This window comes from Lampris incognitus, chromosome 1, assembly GCF_029633865.1.
Source record: "Lampris incognitus isolate fLamInc1 chromosome 1, fLamInc1.hap2, whole genome shotgun sequence".
Lineage (NCBI taxonomy): Eukaryota > Metazoa > Chordata > Actinopteri > Lampriformes > Lampridae > Lampris > Lampris incognitus.
In genome coordinates, this window is record NC_079211.1 from 128,555,365 (window position 1) to 128,580,004 (window position 24,640).

At 42.9% G+C, this 24,640-nt stretch overlaps 1 protein-coding gene across 1 annotated transcript in view; it reads left to right on the plus strand.

Moving 5' to 3' along the window:
• Window positions 1-24,640, plus strand: part of unc5db (unc-5 netrin receptor Db) — a 137,738-nt gene that overhangs the window by 14,714 nt on the left and 98,384 nt on the right. Inside the window, exons 3-4 of the mRNA XM_056279580.1 lie at window positions 16,371-16,514; window positions 19,220-19,323. Coding sequence (XP_056135555.1) covers window positions 16,371-16,514; window positions 19,220-19,323 — 248 coding nt within the window. The remainder of the gene's footprint in view (window positions 1-16,370; window positions 16,515-19,219; window positions 19,324-24,640) is intronic.

Here is a 24,640-nt window from a genome sequence, read left to right on the forward strand (position 1 = left end):
TCACTCACACCACCTCCCCTCTTTGCTTATCCTTAATTGTGATTACTGTTCGCAACCTGGGAATATGAGAGGAAAACAGCCTACACCTGGCTCTAGGGGGAAACAAACTTTTTTTAGCCTTGTTTGTTCTTAACCAAAACGTGTTTATGGTGTAAGGACTTATGCTTTATCTTTTATGTGATTTTAATTGAGTCAGTTAAGCCCCGCCCCCCTTGGAGGAATATGGCTATTAGCATAAACAAGTCCCCATATATAGGCATGCTGATAAATACCAGTGGAACATGGGAAGAAGAAGAGTCATTGACCTTTCTTTCTAGCATCTGTGGAGTTGAATGTTATCATTGGCGAGCAGCAACCAGACAAACCTCTTGCACCCGCCTTCATAGATTGGAAGGTAAACAGAAGCTGGAATCATTGTGGTGATGTGTTTATGCATTTCTGTGTATCTGTGTGTGTGTGTGTGTGTGTGTGTGTGTGTGTGTGAGAGAGAGACGTGGTATGTGTATGTGTAAGTACTTGCCTTTGGTTGGATCCAGGGAGTAGGAACGCCTGACTGAGGCAGATAAAAAGCCCTGGTCTCCATTTGCCAGGAGGCCCAGGAGGTCTCAGCTTTTTTAGGGGTGGGCAAAGAGGGAGGACGGAGGCCGGGCATGACAAACGGGCGGTGACATCTCACCACCCTTCCAGCTATTCCGCTGCCACCTCACCTCGCTTTCGACCATGCTGTATATATCTTCAGTGGCGCGTGGCTCAGGCCACAGCGTAATGGCCTCTAAAGCCAGGATTGATGTTATCTTTGCCCCAGGGTTGCTTTGTGAGCCAGTTAATGGGGTTGTTAACTGAATGTGGCCCAGACAATACAGCTCACACACACATACACACCAACAGCACTACTATAGACTCCTAAGGGAGGTTATAACCTTCTTTTTTTTATTTCAGAGATGATTTTATTTAGGCTTACCGCATGTTTGCCACCAGGGCTGTGGTGTGTTGTAAAGGTTGCAGGTTTTTTTGTTTGTTTTCCTTTATGACAAAGAAGTCCTTTAGTGTTCTTGATGACTCAGCAGATTTTGTCTCTAATGCCTGAGCTGGCAGACAAGTATTGATGCCTTTATTGTAGTTTTTATAACCAGGTTTTACAGCTGAGAAGCTGCTGAGGTCATACCTCTCATACATCCAGTAAATGGGAGATGCAGAAGGGTTCGAAAAATGTTCCTCCATCTTTTCACTACGACAATGTTCAGAGCTGCAAGAGCCAATGTTTCCTCTGTTAGTAACTGAACTTAAGATTACAATATGGAAGAATGAATGTGCTTGTTATGAGGAAGAATAACCATTGTTGAAATTCGGTTAGCCAAATCAGAATTGAACCCCATATTTAAATGTACTGCACAATTGCATTGCTGTGTTTAAATTTCCCGATATATTACATACAGATACATATTTCACTTTTTAGTACATGCAATAGGGTCCTGAGTAAACATGCTACTCTCTGCCACTTTTAGCCAATCCAAGTGAGGTATTTCCACATAATGTGTTTTCTCTGTTCTTGTTTTGCTGGCTTGATGTGGGCAGGACTCATTTGGATATTGTTGATGTCATGAAATTGGTGTGATCTATTGTACAATGCTGTCAGCTATGGCTTTACCATGCTCCACTGAGACAGATGCCAACACTTGAATCTTTGATATGCAAAGAGAATCAGCGATTAACGTGCAAACATCAAATAACACGAGGAACATGACATGCACAAGGTCATCAAGAATATTTATAGAAAGATGAGAGCCAACGTGCAACTCAAGAGTTGTTTTAACTCAGCGATTTGGTTCACCTTAATAAATTAGAGAAACAGACGACTGACATGAAGACGGAAGTAAGAACACACTTTATTCCACTGCACACAACAACCACAGCCTCACTGGGAGCTAGCCAGTTATCTCCCATCGATTTACACTGAACCTTTGTCACAAGGTGTCGGTGATTCAGGTAGTAAAGATTCACTCAGAATGACTGGGAATCTGTTGGGCTAAATACTAAAATTATTACATACAAAGAACTAATATATCCCCACATAAGTGTCAGTTTAGTGATCATTAAAGCCTATATTAACTGTTACATTAGTTGTTTTTTCAGCCTGAACTATAACGCCATCATTATAGGTGTGCGGCAACACTGGCATCACAGCTATCTGACACTAATCGGTTGTGATGCTCCTGTATATTAAAATATACAGACAATCCAAGGCAATATGTTGTATGACGCTATATGACAATACCCTCAAACTTATGAATATTGGTGAAAACACTGAAGTGGAAGTTTTTTGACACAAATTAAGAGGGGTGGCTACCCCAAAGTAGGGCAGCAAACTTTCAATAATGTATAATATCACTAAACAATTATGTGGATAATAATGGAGATTATATCCACTACTACTTTCGGCTGCTCCTCAGTGGATCATCCGTTTCCATTTCTTCCTGTCCTCTGCATCTTCCTCTGTCACACCAGCCACCTGCGTGTCCTCCCTCACCACATCCATAATGGCAATATTTACTGGTGTAAATAAATGGCCGTTTTAGCATCTGAATGGGAGTTAATTTCTTCTTTGTAGAAGTGCTTTGCAATGACTCACGAGGATATGCACACAAGCACGCACGCACGCACGCACACACACACACACACACACACACACACACACACACACACACACACACACACACACACACACACACACACACCGAACCCACCAACTGCAAGACCCAAGAGAACAAAACTCCATGACTCTGCAGCCACACTGTAAAATCACAGAGATTTCTTTTGCATCATGTATCTTAGATAGCTCATGAAACATGGCCCCCATGGACTTTCTACCGTACACCTCAATATTCATTAACTAGCTGAGATGTCAATTTCTTCTGGTTAACCTTTAGAAAAATTAGGTTCAAATATGTATGGTTGCACTATGATCCTATCTGATGCTGAAGTTGCTAATAGGACTGAATATCTGTCAGCGACCACCACAACATCAGGTTTGTTTAAATTGCTGACAAGACGCTACTGTCAATCATTATGTGATCGAATCACGCCCACCCTGTCCTGGCAGGCAGATTAGAGTCTGTTAGGGGTGAGTTTTGTCAGCGGGTTTAATTAGTAAACAGAGATGCAGCTCTTTAATATCAGTGACATTTTTTAAATGTAAGCCAAATTGGCAGTGGCTTTAAAGATGCTATATGTGACATTCAGCACCGGCACCTCAGACCAAAACAAAACCAACCTCCCCCCTCCCTTCGCCCCCCCCCACCTCCTCCCTTTTGCGATCTTGGCTATTTCGTTTGTTGGAATATTGCTTTTTGTAGTATAGAGTTATTTTATTAACATTAGTAACACATTCAGCTTGGTGAGGACGTATTTCTTCGATCTGCCGAGTGACTTAAACCCATGTTAAGTAATTATTAGCTTGCTAGCTATCCTGCTAATGCTAGCTACCTCATATGCACTAACATGCATGCATGGCCGGACCGGCTTCCAACAGAGAAACTCAGATTTGAACACACACAGAAGGAATTGTGAGTTCATTCTCTGCTCAGGATGCCATTACTCCACTATCTCATCACATAGCAAATAGTTCTAACTCTCTCATATAGCACATTTAAGAGAAAATAACTTAAGCTTGAGCATGACATGGTTGGTGTGATATCCATCCATCCATCCATTATCCAAACCGCTTATCCTGCTCTCAGGGTCGCGGGGATGCTGGCGCCTATCCCAGCATTCATTGGGTGGCAGGCGGGGAGACATCCTGGACAGGCCGCCAGGATATACGAATCAAAATTTCAGTCACGATCCTAAACAATTTAAAGCTTCAGAAATCAAAATAAGAGCAACTTAATGGCTCTCACGCTTAATTTATGAGCTGAACAGATGTCTTAATTTAGGATTACTTCCAGCTTCATTGCCACAGTCATTTTTGAAGTCGGCATCTAATAAAATTTAAAATCTATCTTAAAATACTAGCAGTATATTTGGTTTTGTCAGGTATCATTTCATTTTCAAAGTCTAGAAATTGATATAATTTTAAAGAGGAGATGGCCCTGGTTTGTGCTGTCTGTAGTAACAGAGTTAAGACGTGGGCACGGGGCCTAATGGAACTGGAAGATTAAAGTTCTCTTTTCTGGGAGGAATAGAAATGGTCCGCTATCAAATATCCCACTCCAAAAAGGTAGGTGAAATACACTCTAATGGGCTCTTGCACTCACATTAATGTGTGTGTGTGTGGGGGGGGGGGTGTCGAGGGGAATAACCAGGTTTTCTATCCTAATGGGGACCAAATGTCTCCTTTAAGATAGAAAAACCTGAAACCACCTACCTTGTGGATACAATTTATGGGTCCTCATGAGGAAAATGGTACATTTAGGTCAGGACTTGGGTTTAGTACTTGGGTTTAGGATTAAAATTAGAATTAGGAAGGTCAAGGTTAGGGTAAAGGTTAAGGTTAGAATTAGGATTAGGTCAAAACATTATGTGTTCAGGTATGATTCTTGAAAGTAAATGAGAAGTCGATCATATTTCGCAAGTCAGCAAATCATTCACAGCTATTCTCTGCACAGCAGAACTGGAGGAACACTGGATGAACCAAAAATACTAACCTTTTTCTTTATTTTCACAATATAATAAAGCTGGGTAAACCATTTACGCTCGCACATGTGTGACTCAGATCGGGCAGCGACATGATCAAAAGTTATTAAATTAATTTTGATAATACAAAAATGTGAAAGTTATAAAATAACAACTTCCTCTAGGTTGCAGTCAGAACAGAAAGTGTTGCATTTTTTTGTCGCTGCCAGATCTGAGTCAACCATAGATGTGAGTCATGCATGTGCAAGAATGAAAATAAAGACAGGGTTAGGGTCAGACCATACTGGTTGCAAAACAAACCTTTTCTTTTTGGAAAGTGCAAGTTCCTATTAGACTTAGTCACATTCATACGAGGGTCTGCCTGGGAGGCTGCACATCCACAGACTGACAGGCAACATGTTTTTATTAGCTAGACTTTTTAGCTTCAATGCTGCATATTAAAAACTTTTTTTTCCATATTTCCCATTCAATTGACTTGGGTGGTACACAAAAGTCTTGTCTTCTTCTTCTTTCGGCTTGTTCCCTGTTCCCCAGGGGTCACCACAGCGTCAGGGGTCATTTCCATAGGTACCCTGTGAGGGCACAGCACCGACAGCGGTCATTGTTAACCCGGACCTCGACCGATCCGGTATGGTCTTGTCAATCCGCATAATGATTTGGCAAAATTTTACGTCGGATGCCCTTCCTGACACAACCACTAATCCTATGGACGGGGGCACAGGTAAAGCGCTGAATGCCATCCTTCACGGACTTGCGCCCATGCCTGTCACTATGGTGCACAAAAGTCTTATAATGGCAGGAAAAACCCTGTTTTTTTCTGTGTGTGTGTGTGTGTGTGTGTGTGTGTGTGTGTGTGTGTGTGTGTGTGTGTGTGTGTGCTGCTAATCTCCCATACTATTGGGCCTGTCAGCCTAATAATTTTTGTGCACAGTTATGACTGTATGATCAAGGAATCTCATGGTTGCGATGATTCAAAACCTTTGAAAACCTGCTTTATACCGCAGTTGCGTGCTAACTCCTCAGCTGGTTTGTCGCCTAAGTCTGAACACCGGAGAAGGGGAGATAGGCAAGCAGTGTCTCCTACACGCCTTTATGTGTGGGCCTGTTTTGCTAATATGCTACATGAAAAGAGTGAAAGTAAAATGTTATCTGCTTTTGGACTTCATTTTCATCAGATCCTTGTTGTTTGAAATGCTCCTGTTACTGAACTGCAGGGGGGGTATTTTTCTCAGACTGGTTACCTGGCTGCACGGTTCTTTAAAGCTTGCATCTTGGTGTGAAACCTAGCTCAAGCAAACTAGCTGGAGCAGATGTAATGAGAGCCTGATGGAGGATGACGCTAATGCGCTATTGCTGTTCAGACTGAGATATATATCTATTGCCCTTAATTGTACTTGACATGTTGTGTCTTTACTGTTCTTCCTATGAAGGCGACACCCAAGTATGGATTCATTCACATGGGCAAGACACAGGCATCATAGCTCGGATGTTATTGTTTCATTTTGCCTTTTGACAGCAGTTGGTCTATCAGCATTGGGAATCAGTCCAACAATGAGTTATTACTAACATTGATGCAGCACATTTTGCTTTAGTTTTCTGTAAAAAGAAACCAACATATCAGTGAAAATACCTGTAGCAGAAGTAAACTTGAAGAGAAGAGTATTCTGGTGCACTATGTGTAATTTATTTCACATTACACATTAATGATTCAAACAAGCCACACTCAGTTCAATATACCCCTTTTGGGGTAAGTCCACAGTCCATAAAGCTCCCCTGCGGGGGCTGAAAGCAATGGTACAGAAGCACAGCCTCTTCAATCTTTCACGTGCACTTCACTTAACTGTTCTATTCAAGCACCTGATTCCTCTCCCTGCCTTTACCTTCAAAAACACAAATATACACCCACACACGTGCACACATGCACACACATGTATGCATGCACACATGCACACACACACACACACACACACACGGCCTATATAGACAAGCATATACATACATTGAAAGCCTACTAATATCTATCTATCTATCTATCTATCTATCTATCTATCTATCTATCTATCTATCTATCTATCTATCTATCTGTCTGTCTGTCTGTCTGTCTGTCTGTCTGTCTGTCTGTCTGTCTGTCTGTCTGTCTGTCTGTCTGTCTGTCTGTCTGTCTGTCTGTCTGTCTGTCTGTCTGTCTGTCTGTCTGTCTGTCTGTCTGTCTGTCTGTCTGTCTGTCTGTCTGTCTGTCTGTCTGCCTGCCTGCCTGCCTGCCTGTCTGTCTGTCTGTCTGTCTGTCTGTCTGTGTTCCCATACATCCTGGAAAACCTGTCAATTTATAGACCAAATTGCCAGTCATGGAAAATAGTCACAGAAAATGGTTGATGAAATTGATCATATGTCCTGGAAATATTATCAAAGTCATGAAAATATTTCAAGTTGGGTGATAAAATTGTTATTTTCACTTGCTGATAAAGCATATTTTCAACATAATCTTTTGCTGAGATTGCATATGTTTGGCCATATTTTTAGCAATATGCTGAGACAGCACATTAGTGCTTGAAGTTTTGGGGGATATCTTCAGTGACCAGCTTAAAGTTGCACAGTCCATTCAGAGACTGTTGAGGTTTCCTGAGACTGTTGAAAGTTCATTTTGAATGATATGAGCTGTCATGTGTATCCAAACAGAAGTTGTGGGAAATGTCCTTGAAAAGTCCTGGAAAATTATTTCTTACAAAGAGTTGGTTGGCGGGGCTTGCTCTCCGTGAAAGGTTGAGGAGCTCAATGGGGATGTCAGAGTCAAGCTGCTGCTCCTCCACGTTGGAAGGGGTCAGTTGAGCTGGTTTGGGCACCCAGTAAGGATCCCCCCCCCCCCTCACCAGGTGCCTCCTATTGGAGGTACATTGGGGATATCCAGCTGATAAGGGTCTCCACCCAGTTTGATAAAAGATTTGATCTTACAAAGTTTTGTGATATGTAGTACCCTCTGTCTCCCATCTAAAAGTTAAGCATTTATATTTATTTAGCCTACATTTCTAAATCCAGGAGCATAAGCATTTCTCTAGGCCATGGAGAGTTTTACCGTTTGTGACCTCAGAAGACATGTTAGGTCTTCACCTTGACTCTGATTGTGAATTGGCAGAGCAAGCAACATATCAGTTTCCTTAAGCTTCTTATTTTTCTGGGCTTTCCAATTTCATCCAGATGTCTGCGCTAGTTTTTCCAGTGCTTTAGCACACCTCACCACATCTCCCAGGTGATGTATCTCCACCAGCAGCCCCCACTGTTTTAATTATGAAGACCTCCTCAGCAGCCTGTCTCTGCCAAGTTACCATGGCCGGTGCCTGACTTTTGACTGGAACGTCTGGTTGTGACAACGGCCATGGACGCCGACTTGTGAAAACGATTGGAGGTGCTTATCTAAAAAGACAGACATACCATATAGTGCATATATAGCTTGTGTTAGTCCCAATGTTTCATATATATATATCAGTAAAAAAAGTGGAATATTGATATTCCACTCCTCATTAGTTGAGCACTTCTATCAACACCATTGACGGTTTCCAGGAAAAACCGTTTTATATATATATATATATATATATATATATATATATATATATATATATATATATATATAACTTTTTTAAAAGAAACACTCAATGGTAGGGAAAGTGCTCAACAAATAAGGAGCAAAATAATCCAGCTGTCAATCATCAGCTGTCAATGTGATGTTGACAGCTGATGCTTGCTTATGGCATGAAACAGGCTTGTACTGTCTCATACAGAATTTACTTAAATCACTGGATTATATATATATATATATATATATATATATATATATATATATATAAATAATATAATCAAGTGAGTCAAGTACATTTTCTGAAATTGTGCATCGTGTGTCTGGTTCATTTTATCTGAGCGTTGGTTACACAACCAATCTCATTCCAGTTCTTAACAGATAATCTGCTACTCAACAATGTCGTTTTGATTTGGTTAAGCACATTAATTTATTTTATTTTATTTTATTTTTTGGAGGCGGAGATGGGAGGGATGGGGGCAAAAATGTTGGGGTTGCTCACGTTCCTCAGCACCCACACAGCTGGAGCCTATACCAACACCAGCCTTACTTCAGCACATTTGGATTCCTTTACAGGGCTAGATAAGTAAATCACTTGCGGTGCTATACTGCAACCCCCTAGTTATTTCCTAACACATAAAAAACTATTTCTCTCATCTTCTTTGCTTTTTATATGGGCTCTTCTCTCTTTCTCTCTGCCTCTATTGTGTCACCATCAATGGCCTCATCACCTTAGACAGCCTGAACTGCAGACACCACAACTTCTGCTTGCCAGGTACCATTGACTTCTCTGTGCCCTCTGCACCGTTTATTATATTCTGTCATGGCCTTTGAATCTACTCCTTGTCTTTTCAAAGATTTCTTTGGTGCTAATAGTGGAGTTTCCCTTATTGCTCTCTGTATGCTATCCTCGTTTCCCCTTGATAACAGAGATGCCTCTTGATTTGTGGACTTTCACTTGACCATGCAAGGTGTTTATTCGATGTGGCATGTGACCATATTGTATAAAGGCTGATGTTTTCGCAACTTCCCACTTGCAACCATTGCCAAAGTGGACGCTAAACAGGATATGCCCACCCCTTCACAATATGTATTTTCAGGTATCCCACTACTCCATGATGGATTCACGGTATAGTGCGGCAAATTTCCGCATCTTAGTTAGATTTCTAATGGGATTTGGCACTCTAAAGAAATAAAACCTCTCAACAGCTGTCTGTGTGCGTTGTGAGTCGAAAGCAGGTCTGGAAACATAACATGGAGATCTCTCAGTGGAGATTGGCTGTTGAAAGGATTATGATTGTAGCAAGGTTAAGATATTGTCAACAGCTTTTAGCATAAATCTGTTTCTTTTGTCAAGTCGGGGGGGAAAAACAAAATGAATAGACAAAGTCATCTCTGTCAAGTGAATCGCTCAAATGGAAGAGAAATAACCAAACACCGCAAGCACTGCTCATCGTACCTCTTTTTTTATTTTTGCTTATTTATTTATTTATTTATTTATATTTCCCATTATGTCGGGCCTCTTCATTTCAAAATGAGTTGTCATGTCTGGCCTCACATAGCCTCTCTTTGTGATCACAGAAAATTGGTAGTGGTAACTGAACTTTCACAAGAGAGCTCTCAACCACTTCACCCCCCCCCACACACACACACACACAAAATCACCCCCTTCATGTGTTGGAGTCTTCAAACTGTTCAACCCCCAAATGCCCCACTGGAGCTGTTCATTAGCCAGAGGTGCTGAATGGCACAAAGACTGTGGTTGCACTTGCACAGCTGTACAGTATGAATTAAAGAGTGGACACTGCTCTTTTATAGTTACCTTATGTGACAAATGGAAATATATATTAAACTTAAACCCATGTTACTGAAATGACATGACAGAGGTCGGTAATGGTCTTGTCTAAGGAGAATGGGATGTGTTAAAACAGTGGTATTGGGTTAAAACTGTGGGTCGGGACCCACAAGCAGTTTGCAGCATGGGGCCAGGTGGGTCATGGGATGTCAACATTAAACACATTTGTTTTTGGAGACAGATGAAAAAATATACATTTATTTTCTTTTTTTTGTGATCAAATATCTGGTTTTCTAAATGAAAAGAAAGAAAATACTGATTCACGACTTTTTGAGTCAATGCAAACAATATAATGATCCAGTTATATTCCAAATTATTGCTAAAATAATTTTACCTGTGGACATGGCAAGTCTGTTTCATCTGATCATTAGTAGGCAATGATGAGGATTACTGAGCACTACTAATGAAAAATACAGAGAGGATTATTAATTGTCTTGTGTGGAACAGTCTGGCTTGAATGTCAAGGAAGGTGGTAGGTAGGCAGAGTCAGCAGACATCTTGATTTCCCAGAGGTGAATATTTATTTACAATGCTCTCCATTACACGTGTAGCTCAGGCAAAATAACAAAAAAACACAAAGAAACAACTCAGAAAATGTACTCGTAACAAATCAAACAAGGAGCAAAACCCAAAGTCTCTTACTTAACATTTCCTCGCTCTTCGATTGAGCCGGAAGTAGTTCTGCTCCACACTGAGGCGCGAGGGTCGAGGAGCAATCTGAGGAGCCGTGAGCGAGGATGCACGAGAGCAGCCTTACCGAAAGACTTTAAGCTGAACGCCATGACGCCATGACGTATGATTATCCAAAGGAGTTGAATCAAGTGCAACTGGACTTGGTATAATTACTCCGCCCCGCACATCTGGCAGATTTGAAGATGGCGGAGAAATATGACAAATGACTCAATAACAATGTAAATACAAGTAAATGTGTCTAAATGAAGGCGGTGGCTACTGACAGCCGCTTTATGCAACAGATCAGCTGTGCCGCCGTTTTCAGAAACGGGCGTCGCTTTACATGACATTTCAGAGGAAAGGGCTGCGCACGTCTCGTTTCTCTAAAAATGTCCTCGTTTCCTCTCTCGCTTGCGTCTCTGCGTGTATTTCCGGTGAGAGGAGCTTAGATGCAAGGGAAAGACGCAAGTGAGGGAAACGTGGATGCAATTTAAGAGATTTGAGATGCACCCTTTCAATTCACACCTAGACTGCTTCAGCCAGTACCCATAACAAAAAGGGTTGCCTTGGGGCGTCCGGGTAGCGTGTTCCGTTGCCTACACGGAGATCGGTGGTTCGAATCCCCGTGTTACCGCCAGCTTGGTCGGGTGTCCCTACAGACACAATTGGCAGTGTCTGCGGGTGAGAAGCCGGATGTAGGTATGTGTCCTGGTCGCTGCACTAGCGCCTCCTCTGGTCGGTCGGGGCGCCTGCTCGGGGGGGGGGGTCCTCCCCTCCCACGCGAGATGTTCCCCTGGCGAAACTCCTCACTGTCAGGTGAAAAGAAGCGGCTGGCGACTCCACATGTATTGGAGGAGACATGTGGTTGTCTGTTGGAATTGCAGCCCTCCCCGGATCGGCAGAGTGGGTGGAGCAGCGACCGGGGCGGGTCAGAAAATAGGGTAATTGACCAAGTACAATTGCGGAGAAAAAGGGGGAACCCCCCCCCAAAAAAGAAGGTTGCCCTACACATTGACCTTAATGCAAGGAAATCAAATAACATTCTTGGACTCATTTACAAGCTCCTTTACATTACTAAATGGCTCTATAAACCGTAAGTAATCATAACACATTACTTTTGAATGCGTCAAACAAAAGAAACATTCCTACAGAAAAGAAAACCCTCTTCTTGGTTTGGCCCAGTTCTGTCAGCCATGAAATCCCCAATACTGTAAAAATTAGGAAATACTGGGCACAGTCCCCTCCCACACAGTAGTCCTGCATGGTGGGTTTGAACATACAATGAACATACAGTGGTAAGCATGAACAAAGGGACAAACAATCAAACCGTGTTCAAACCTGCAACATAATGAAGGTAACTGAAACTAACTTATAGCTAGCTGGGTGTTTGCTTTTACCTTCTCATGTGTCGGATGTGAACTGTAACACAATGCTAACAAACAAACCCGAGATAGTAATTGATGCAAGTGTTACAACAGCAACGGTACATTATAGCAAGATGAACACATGTAGAAAATAATATGGTGTAATGTTTAAGATGAACCTGTAAGGGACAAGTGGTAAGGGAGAGTTCTCATCGACTTTTTCACATTTTGCACTTTGACATGCAACGGTAATTTATTGGTTATTTAAATGCACAAAATATTTGGTGCTTCCTGGGCCAGAAGGTATCTCCACAGATGGGTCATGGCATGAAACATTTTGGGAACTTAAAAGGCTTAAATGGTGTTAAAAAGTAAAATATTACAATTGCTTTTATTTTAGTTAGTCCTCATTGAAATTGTCACTTGTTGCTCTGCAAAGCACTTTGTTGGGGGGAAAAAACATTTTGGGTAAAATTCTTGTAATTTCATGGTTAAACTCACTGGATTTGTTTACTTGCATGCTGTGCAGGGGGACAGTTAACAACCTGTTTAGTTCAGGATACCAGTCAGTTAGTTGGTTCATGCATTACTAAATGGGAATCTTATAGGATTTGCATCACAATTTCAAATTTTCAGATAGAACCTGGTATCCATGTCATACCTAACCAAGGAGAGATAAACACTCGAGAATAGTTACCAGCGATACGATTTGTTGGACAATTTGAGTCACCACAGTGGGAATCAGTCTGTTGGAATCGGTAGCACTGGTGCCATTCTTCCCCTTTTTAGCCAGTCAGAACCATTGCAAGCAGTAATGTTATCAGTAATACAGTTACCGATAATAATACTGTTATCAGTCTTGCTCATTAGGTCCTCTGCCATGATTTTGAGTATCATGGAAATATAATGCTAAAATTTCAAGTTCAGATTAATAAATTTTTCAGGCTGTTTTGTTAATAACTCACAAAACCATCAATCCATGGCCTTGAGTTACTTGCCATGTAGGATAGTAAGTGAAGCTTTTTTTAAAACATTTTATGTGCCAACTACAGCGGATTGTTGGTTTCAAAAAATTTTGTGGGGACTTTCAGTATTTTACCAACCAGAGGTTTATAGAGTAGAAAGGAAGCTGTGATTTGTGGTTACCAGCAGTCACCGTGTGTGGTAGTCGGCTGGTAGAACTCAACCGTCACAGTGATAATGTACTGGCAGCTGGCCAGCGGTTCTCCGCTAATTTCCTGCTCTGCTTCCAAGACATGTATGTTTGGTAGCTCCTGACATAACACAACAGGGGCAATTAGCTTTGTATCAAACGCCAACATCAAGTCTCCACCCTCCACTGTGCCAACACACATAAGCATACATACATATAATATACACATGCAAGAAACTCACACATACAAAAACACACACACTCTGTGTCTGACACACACATGCACATGCACACAAATTCAAAAAACACTCTCACACACATACATACACATTCACATGCACACACAAGCAAACGTAGCCATACAAGAAAGAAACACTCATGCATACACAAAGACACACATGCACGCACACGCACATTCGTGTACATGCAGGTACAGAAACGTACACAAACACATACATGCAAAAAAATGAAATGCATGCACATACATGAACACAAATTCGTGTACATATGCATGCAGACATATACGCGTGTGCGCACACTCACACATACATACATGTTGTGGCACCATCGTCTCTGTTAACAAGGTGGATTATGGAAAGGCTACAGGGAGACTCCTCTCCCGCTAGAATCTTAAAACCCCAAACCGTAATTAATATTACAGTCATCCTGCCAATTGTTTGTGGCACGAGTCTCTTTCTGTGTAACTCAACCGTTAGGAGGGATTAATCAAGTGACTGAGGAGACTACAAAGAGCAAAGAAGGAGATCAGGGAGGGGGAACAGATCAAGTGGTTTACTCCTAATAAGTCCTGTCAGCGGCGTCCTGGCTGTAAACAAATAGGGTTGACGGATGACATGGTGCGGCGCTCTTTTCCGTCTCTCCGGTGCACCACCTATCGATGAGAGTTTGGATCCCCTAAAAAGCGTCGCTCTATTGGGAGCACTCACCAGCACTTTCACCCCTGATTAACATACAAGTCTCTCTCACTCTGTCTGTCTCTCTCTTTTTTTCCCCCATTTTCTCCCCAAATGTTCCTGGCCAACGACCCTATTTTTCGAGGCGTCTTGGTCGCTGCTCCACCCCCCCTGCCGAGCCCAAGGAGGGCTGCAGACTATCACATGCCTCCTCTGCCACATGTGGCGTCGCCAGCAGCTTCTTTTCGCCTGACAGTGAGGAGTTTTGCCATGGGGACATAGCGCATGGAAGGATCACACTATTCCCCCCCAGTCCCCCCTACCCCTGAACATGCGCCCCGACCGACCAGAGGAGGCGCTAGTGCAGCGATCAGGACACATACTTACATCCGGCTTCCCACCTGCAGACACGGCCAGTTGTGTCTGTAGGGACGCCCGGCCAAGCCGGAGGTAACACAGGGATTCGAACCAGCGATCCCCATGTTGATAGGCAACGGAATAGACTGCTACACTACCTGGACGCACCTATCTTTCTGTCTGCACACTTGTATTCCTGTCTTTTTCACCCTCACATATGACATATGCACATATGACATATGTGCATATGCTTATATATATATATATATATATGTGTGTGTGTGTGTGTGTGTGTGTGTGTGTGTGTATATATATACACACACACACACACACACACACACACAAGCAAAGGCCTGCACTTTTTCCAAGGGATCATGAGGAATCATTAGTCACAGTTTTCTGTAACGCCTCTCGTCCCACACATAAACTGTCACTTTGCCAGCTCTCTCTGCTGCTGCTGCTGCTGCTGGTAGAGAAATGATGAATTATGCTTTTGTCTCTACAGGGGACTCTAACTGGGGAGGGCGGACCATAGAGATCCTTTGTTTATCCCTCCTCTTAACTGTTGCATTTTTTTTTAGACCTGTCAGTCATGCTTTCAAACCACCCTGGTCGCCAAGTACGCCGTAGTGTGCACCATATCAAGATGAACTGGCTAATTTGCATCATCGTTCCACAACATGTCAGCCGAGTTTTGGTACAAGAAAAAAGAAAGTGGCTTTTTTATTTTTTTTTATTTTGGCATTTTTACCTAGTGCAGTAATGGCCACCTGCCACGAAATGTTCTTCTCCCATTCATCCGGGAAGGATCCGTGGCCACATTCCTGCCGTCGCTCACCAGGGTTTAATTGGTATTCATTCAGAAGTTCGCTTTTGCTCGACAAGCTGTGCAGTCACAGTGTGTGGCTGTTTGCCTTACCAAGAGCATGACAGATTACAGTGTTATTTATCAGAGTGGGTGCCTGAGAGAGCCAGAGGAGCGAAGGTGTTGGTGGAGGGGGGGGCAGTGGGTGGTGTTAGCGCTGGTGAGGTTGTTTAAAGAGAAATTGGTCTTATTTGGTCCCCAGCACATTGCAAGCACATCTCCTGCTTTTAAACCAGCTGCGGGTTTTAGGGCCTGAAGACTACAGAGGCTCTGAGGAGCAAGGAGACAACATGCATGACAGGCCCTAAGCCGATGACTCAGATTAAAAAGGGGGTGCTATATACTGATCTAAAGCTACATGACAGGGTGGCAAAGATTTCAGCTGGGGGCTTCCAGCATGTTGCCTAAGAGGATTTTCGAATGGATAGAGTCTCTTTTTTTTATAAGATCCAATTTAATAGGAGCAATCTGGAATGTGCCGCATGTGCGGGCCTTTTGGGCTGTTAGGTAACATGGTGTATTGTCCCTGTGTCATTTTTTTATAGTAGGCCTACATATGCTGTTTGAAGAAGTTAAGTCAAGTGAAGATCATTAATAGTAATGTTGCTGTAGCTGATTTAGCTTTCCACTTGTTAGCAGAATCGAGCACAAACACATACAGCACAGGGCCCATGGTGGAGACCCCTAAGGAGCCGCATTGCTGCCAATTTCATTAGTGATGCTCTCTTGGTGTGCAGGGAGAGGAGGAGAATCCACTGATTTAAGAAGTGTGTCAGCCCCCCTAAGAACTTGTGCATAACTAATCCTGTAAAACCAATTGATCACTGGCACAGGCCTGTAGAGTTATTGAGCTATTGATTAAAGATTCTTTGAGGCTCTTTACCAGTGCAGCACTTTCCAGATAAAGATTTTTTTCCCCCTTTACGGTAAAGCGTTGAAACTGAAACTGTACTTGGTCGGCTAATGGTTTCATTCTTTTTGTCTTCTCAGGACTGAAGGTTCGCGAGGTGATGATCAATGTGTCGCGTCAGCAGGTGGAGGATTTCCATGGCCCCGAGGACTACTGGTGTCTATGTGTGGCCTGGAGCCACCTGGGCACCTCCAAGAGCCGCAAGGCCACCGTCCGGATTGCTTGTAAGTAAATGGAGTTACTTGTAGAAGTTACGAAACCGAACTGTCGGGGCTGGGCAAATAATTCAGTATTGTCGTTTATCAACTTTCAGTGGTTTTGTATTTGCATGAAATTTTGATATTGTTTTATTGTGATACATAATTTTGTCTAAATGAATGATAATGAGAATCTGTCACCCAAAATGTTCTCACCAAATGAGGTCTGAGATATCTGATGGAGTGTTATTGGAAAACTAGTTATGCTTTGATATTATCAAACAGTTCAATGTGATGAACCTCAGTAGGATACTTAAATATGGTATTTCTTGCATAATCAAGCAAAATTCCTTGTGACTATCATGGAGATGATATTTTCCATATTACCAAGCAATAACAACTCAAGTAATCTTTCAATAGATATTATATGTTTACAGGTGAACTTGTATTTTAGTGTACAGGCCATGGCAACAGATTTCCTCGAGTATGACAATACAGAATCTGTCTGTCTAAAGTTGTGCTACGATGTCTGTCGAAAGATACTTCGGAAGTATCATAACTTTAAAATTCTGTGTGTAATAGCTTCAGTGTCCTGTAGGATTTTTACATAAATTTAGGTCATATTGGCACAACCTTAGAAGAAGCTCTGCACTATTCTCGGGGTAAATCAAAGTTATTTCAAAGAGATTTATTAAAGCATTATTATGTTACTAGAGAGGGGAATTGCTTCAGGGATGTATTATAATGCTGTTGAAGTAAAAATGATTATATATACGTATAGGGTTTTAGTTGTGCAGGAGTGCAGAAATATAATAGAAATGAATGTGGTAATTGTTTGTAATGTCATTGCCATTTCTTAGCAGTCTGTTACTGGTTGGAGTTAAAATCACTAGGGGGGGGGGGGGGGGGAGCGCATTCTTGGGATTGGATGCGTTTTTGTCTTTTTGGACCAGAAAGTGCAAGTACTGAGACTGTGGTCTTGAGCTTTAATTCATAATAACCAATATGTGAGATACTTGCAACAACAAGATGAATGGGGTTAGCGTACAACTGGGGAAAATGAAAAACATCCGTAAAGTTGTTAGAATATTACTAGAGAGAAATTAAGTGACACGTCTAATTGAAATGCATGTCAAACTAGAATCCTTTCACTACAGTTTCCAGCCTTGATAATTCATATATATTTCATAGAAATAAAAAAATAAAAAAAACCACAGTCATGGCACTTCAAATAAAAACCACTGCTGCCTCTACTAAATGTATTGCAAAACCATTAGTACATAAAATGTGCAGGAAGTAAAGTGGCATCTTGGTATTCCCAATGGCATGCCTCCATACACCCTCAGCCTTGTAATATTTACAAGGGGGGTAGTTAACTAAATGGTGTTGCCTGTGAGATGGACTGCTAGATTTATTACAGCAAACGCTGATATCCGACAGCCATTTATCAGCTATTGCATCGCTTGTTGGCCTGCCTTTGGCTTCTGTGTGCACGCTCATCTTGGCATTTGGTACCAAGGTTAGCTTCAGTTTATCCTGTGTATAAGTACTGTAAAAGGTAACTGTTTATCAAGCAACTGTTATTTGCTATGTGTTCCAGTATATACAAACAGCTATGTAAACAGATACATCTGCTTAGGAATTGTTTTGCGCTGCTTTTTGATAGATTGGGTCATATTTTTCTCAGGAGCACAGGAAGTAGCATCAGACCCTTTAATATGATCTATTAGATAATCTATCATATATCAGACATATAAACAACAGCGAGCTCAATCTACTACCAGAGCTATAATCAAAACAGCAGTATGTCATCCTAGATAATAAAAAACAGAATACCAGACTAGTAAACCAACTCCTCTCTTTCTACCGTCCATACTATGTGGCTATGATTATTCTATGCAAATATGATATGACTGCTGGTGCAAAATGCAGTATAGAAAATCTTATTGTAATGCTATATGCATACATAGATTACCATAATACATAAAGCGCCGTACCGCTACTGCTAGTGTAAACAAATGATACTGTAGAAGATCTTCAAGTCAAACCACAATAGAAAATCTCCAAGTCTTACAACAGCAGATAAAAAAAGCCATGGTAGTCATAATAAGTTCACTGTATCTCGTTTTTGAATAACTCAGATAAGCTATACGCCAAATCCCTGTACAAATATTATAGGGCAACCGTAGCTCTTTTCGGTATGAGCAATCACTGTTATCTCGGGAAGACCTCAGCAGTTTATATTTTGGTTTTGACTTGAACTTAAGTTTTGGAAAGTCCTTTATTGGTTGCCAGAGGGCTTGGGTGATACACAAGGGCCTGTGAATCCCTTTCAAAGCGCTTGTTAGAAATGTTGGGAAAAAAAGAAGAATAAAAAGCACCAGTCACACTCTGCTTTCTCGTATTTTATTTTTTAACAGAGGGTTTTCAACCAGCTGCTGAAGGGTGGAAAAATTCCAACAAGATTTTAAATGCACTAATGTCCAGGAAGATCAATGCAGCCTATAACAGACTCTATCCATCCTATGTATTCCTCAAACCACTATGTCAACAGATTAGCAGCAGGGGTCCCCAAGAGCCTCTTGATGCCATAAAGGCTATATAGTGAGTTTTGAAGGTCGTGGAGTGCAAAGCCAGCAGGCGGACAGACTGGTGTTAGTGCTGAAGAAGATTGAGGCCAGGCTGACTGTAGCACTTGACACTTGACGGCCGGCTCTTATCTCTCCACACAGACCTGAGGAAAAACTTTGAGCAGGACCCCCAGGGAAAGGAGGTGCCAATCAAGGGGATGATCGTTCTGCACTGCCGGCCCCCAGAGGGAGTGCCCGTGGCAGAGGTAAGGACGGGGGGCTCCTCGCTCCTCCACACCACAAAGACAAGAGCTTAGTACGCTCCCATTGAGCAGCAGAAATCTAAATTGAAGTATTCATCCTTATTCCGTCAAAGATAGCCTCTTAGGACCAATGTCCACAGTATGTGTTTGTGTTTTGTTTTTGTTTTTTGGGGGTCATTCATTGTTTTGTTTTTTCACTTTGGGTGTGTTTCGACGCAGTGCCTCCGACACACAGCCATTTTGTCCAGGGATGCTGTGTCCGCTGTGCAGTTCAACACCCGTGAGAGCTAGCTGGCACACGCATAGCTAATTTTTTTAAGCCAATCCACTCTTTTCTGCTCCGAGTCTATTTCTTAGACCTGTGTTCATCGGCGAAGCATGGAAAGACGCTTGTGAATATTAACAACCATATTATTCACTACAAACATGTTTTACATAAAAATGAATATACCATGTGATCTGTTCTGCATCCAGATTTCAGTTTCCCCCGAGCAAAAAGCTGCTGCCATACAGTATTTTAACAGTTTCCCCCCCTCAGGATAGGTTTCTCTTTAGCCTACTTTGTTTTCTGTCTTGTCAGCCTTGTCAATTCATATATGGAAGAAATGCATGCAGCGCTATGTATTTATTAACATAAAAAACCTCTGGGATCACTACTCGACATAACTGAAGTGCAGAAACACTGTAAATAACCCGAAAAACCTTGCTGCTCTCTCCCCTGTCTCTGTAGCGCCTCTGGCGTACATTACAACCTGCAAGCTTCAGTTTAGGCCTCACACAGACACACGATGGAGCCAGCTGACATTCACCTTAAAAGGGATGACGATGTCCTCACATCTGCTCTTCGTGACCTTTTGTAGATGAATGCTATTGTGTCGGGCTCTGAGTGATAAGCACACACAAAGATTTATTAATGAGGACCTAAGCCCCAACAGGAGATAGGCGCCGTTTAAAAGTAATGACACCTTCACTTGTAAGATGATTGACAGCACAAAATTAAATCAAGTTATAACAGACTTTGGCTAACAGACTTTGGCTAACTTACAGCCCAGGTTGATGAAATGATGGGCCACACAATTAATAATAAATATTCTCAATGATTAAGAGATATGAACTCATGAACTTTTGGTCATTTCAGTTTTTTTTTTCAAAAAGGATAGATGTCATCTTGGATATGTTCCAGCTGAAGAACTTGCCCATTTCATAGCTCGGTGTAAACTACACTTGGGTAATTGGTGTATGTTGGAAGAAGATATGGGTGTGTGTGTGTGTGTGTGTGTGTGTGTGGGTGGGTGGGTGGGGTCAACCTCCGGCCCTGGGCGTCATAAATGATTCAACATGGAAATGGAGGACTGATGTCACCCCGGTGCTCTGAAAATCCACAGCGTGGATAAAAATAGTTGAATCTGAGCAGTACCGACAGAGTCACCAGCTCCCATCTAGTTCTTTGTCAACACAAATGAGCTGAGCCACGAGAGGAAGCAGTGAATAATGTAGGGAGCACAGGGCAGACGACCCAGGCCCAGGCGATTTTCCGACGGCACCTCCACCATGAAATATTGAGGCGGCAAACCATGAGCGTGGCCGGGTGAGGTGGCGTGCAGGAGGCCCCGTGTAGGGCGGTCACGAGCAAACACATCTCAGGCCTAATAGGATGTGAGTTTTGTGGTTTTGAGAGCGACGTAAACACGACTCTACCTAGGGAGGGTTTCAAAATCCCCTCAGTCAGCAATGATGTCAGGGCGAGCTTAATGAGACTCGAGTCACTCCGATATTGGATCGGTTTTGTATCGCGCGGTTGAAGCAGGGTTTCTGTAAAATGAGCACCTGACACTTTGCAAAAAGTTCCTGCCTATTTTTGAGGCTTATTTGCATGAGGGAAACCTCACACCGAAGGTATTGCTGAATAGAGCTCCCTGTTCTTACCTATTCAGGGATTTTTTTGGGGCGGGGAGTGGCGGGGGTGGGGGTGTGAAACAATGATTTGTGGCCTTTTAATATTTGACGTTTCCAATGCTTATTCCATTTCCAGCGTTTTCAGTGTGAAGACAGTATTTAAAGGTTGTTTTCTGAGATGCTGGATACTCGATAATTAGGCGAGTATGATGAAGCCTTATCATCACCTTCTCTTGTGTCACTGACATGGTAGATGAGATCTTAAAGGTCACGCTTTCCAGCATAGGTAAACTTCAGAACTGGGTCGTAGCTATCAAAGCAGCTTTTTAGTCTTTATTGGATACTCTCACTTTGTTTTCTTAAATACTAACATGCAAACATATTTCATCCTTTGCCGTCATAAGCTTTCTATAGAGGGAAAAAGAACGAGTGACTTTGTAATCTCATTTCCACTCGACTTGATTCAGAACCGGTTCCTTAATTTGGCTTCACAGATATCAGGGAATGGGAATGCCGAGTAGATCTTTTCAACTTTGGGAGGAAGAAGTCCATGAGAACCCCGCATAATGAGTTTCCTTTGTGAGGATACTTTGAAAGAGTGTGAAATGAACAGCCAAACTAGAAGCCAATTTCAACATCCATGAATGAAAGCCTTTAATCCAGGATGAATCCTCTTGATCTACAGTTCCTCAGGTAGGCAGCCCGGGCCCATGGCACAGAGGGGAATCATCTAAACGCTTGCTGTGATTCAACCGTTTCTCTGCCAAGCTTTACAAAGATGCCACATTGCTGCTCAGAAACAAGCTAGCGTTTAACACTAGCCCGCCCCCCACCTCGTGTGCCATCACAATTCACCCCCCCCCACCCCCCCTTCCTGGCACCGCTGTTATTTTCTCATAGGTCAGAGGTAGTCTCCAAGAGAGTAGATGATGAGCTTCATTATGAAGCCAAGCAATTACATTCCCCCCAGCCCAGGCCAAAGCAAGTAGCTCCCTCTATTTATTTTGCTAAGATAAGACAGATCGGGGTGGAATAGTAATGGGCTGCCACATAGCTCGAGGGAGGAGAGGTGGCATTTGGGAAGCAATGGGGAGGCGGGTATAGGCAACATGGTCCCACTTTGTGTTCCCCCCATATCTTTTCTGATTAACCTCCCGAGTGGGAGAGCATGGCCAGCCTGCCGATAGCGCTCCCCGACACAACCTGCTGCTGCCGTTGGCTCCGTGCTTACACTGTATGAACACACCGAGACATGCCAAGTTCAAAGTGTGCACGTTTATCTCTGTGTGTGTGTGTGTGTGTGTGTTAGTGTGCGTGTGTGTGCGCGAACTTGTCGTTAATAAGTTGCACAGTGAGAATTCAGCGGATGGATTAGCTGCGTGCCTTAGCGGCGGTGTGGCTTTTTGATACAGTGTTGCCCGGTGTCCTCCGGTCCCCGGGGGCAGCCTGATGGAGCCGCTTAATCCATGTAATTGTGTTGGTGAGATATTCACCAATTAAAAAGTTCTGCCGCCTATGCGGGCTTTGCCGCCAGCAGCAGCGTGTCAGCTGAGGGCAGGGAACCAACTGGTTGGGACCCTGCAGTGCTTTAAAGACCCGAGCGTGACTCAGCAGTCATGGCATGTTCTCCTTTATAGCGCTGTGCTAAATATCGTGCCGGGGCCCACCTGTGGAGATGCTTTCTGGCCTGGGAGCCACCGAATCATTTGTGTGGGAAAATAAGCAATTTACCTGCCAAAAAGCAAGATAAATAACAGTGCTCTCTGTATTGTTCATCAGTATGGAAACAGGAGAGATGATGAAAAATACGATACTTACATTCGAGTTTCTCAAATAACTTCTATTTATCCCTGTGACACAAAGGATTCAAATTACTTGTCTGGTGAAATGTGATTTGTGAATTTATTCCTTACAGTGTTTGATATAGATTATATTCAATAGCACATTATAATTACAAGGAAGCGAACAATATAGAATAGGCCTTCATTTACTCATATATTACTCAGTAATTACCAGTCATCATAGCTCGGTAACATCAATTTTACTCATATATTACGTGGTTAATTCTGCATAACGAATGGATTGAGCTTTAAGCAAGGCAAGTCTATTATTTATTTAAAGGATAGGATAAATTGAAGGATAATAAATCAAACAAAGTGAAAGTGTTATATAGTGATTTGCAGTGGTGGACATGAAAGTTTTTCATCTGGATTTAAAAGAGCTCACGCTTGGGGCAAACCTGATCTCCAGTAGTTTGTTCCAGTTGTGAGCTGCATAGTGACTAAACGCATTTGTTTTGTTTTTTTTGGCTTTTTTCTCCGTTTTTCTCCCCAATTGTATCCGGCCAGTTACCCCACTCTTCCAAGCCATCCCAGTCACTGCTCCACCCCCTCTGCCGATCCGGGGTGGGCTGCAGACTACCACATGCCTCCTCCAATACATGTGGAGTCGCCAGCCACTTCTTTTCACCTGACAGTGAGGGGTTTCAGCAGGGGGACGTAGCACATGGGAGGATCACACTATTCCCCCCAGTCCCCCCCTTGAACAGGCGCCGCAACTGACCAGGGGAGGCACTAGTGCAGCGAGCAGGAAACAAACCCACATCCGGCTTCCCACCTGCAGACACAGCCAATTGTGTCTGTTGGGATGCCCGACCAAGCTGGAGGTAACACAGGGATTCGAACCGGGATCCCTGTGTTGGTAGGCAATGGAGTACACCGCTATGCTACCCGGACGCCCCCACGTGTTTGGGTTTTATCCTGGGGACTACCAGCAGAGCAGCATTAGACGACCTGAGAGGTCTGAAAGGTTTATATTCCAAAGCAAGTTGGTGGTGTATTTCTTTAAAATGTCTTTTTTTGTCTCTCTTTTTGCGGTGATGAATATGCTTCCATATTCATACTCAAATTCTGGTTTTCCTACTCTCGCTGCAGCTGTTTTTGCCTTGTCGGCATCTATATGATTCTACTGAGCAGCGTTTTGCTGCATCACCTTGTGGCTGACTGACCAGGGGAGCAGGGGTCGGGGCAGACAGACACGGCGGTACAGGGACAATTGTGGAAGTTGGCAAGGGCTGCAGGTTGATCTTCATCAGCGTTTTCCTCATAAGTCTTGATGATGAGTGCAGTGTCACGCCTTACATTGCCTCTCTGTCCTCTAATTGCCCCTCCACCAGCACATTTCTCAGCATCTAATCAGCGGTACATGTCAACTGAATGAAGGATGTGTGTGTATGTGTATGTGTGCGTGTGTGTGTGGGTGTGGGTGTGTGAGAGACAAAAAGCATGCATGTGTGCGTGCTCTTAAGGAAATGAGAGGACCTGAGCAGTATACAGGTCCTAAGGAGACGACCTTCTTGGCAGCCCGGGTAATGAAATCACAGGAAGGAAGCCCTCACACGGGGCTCGGCCTGGAAACCCCTTCC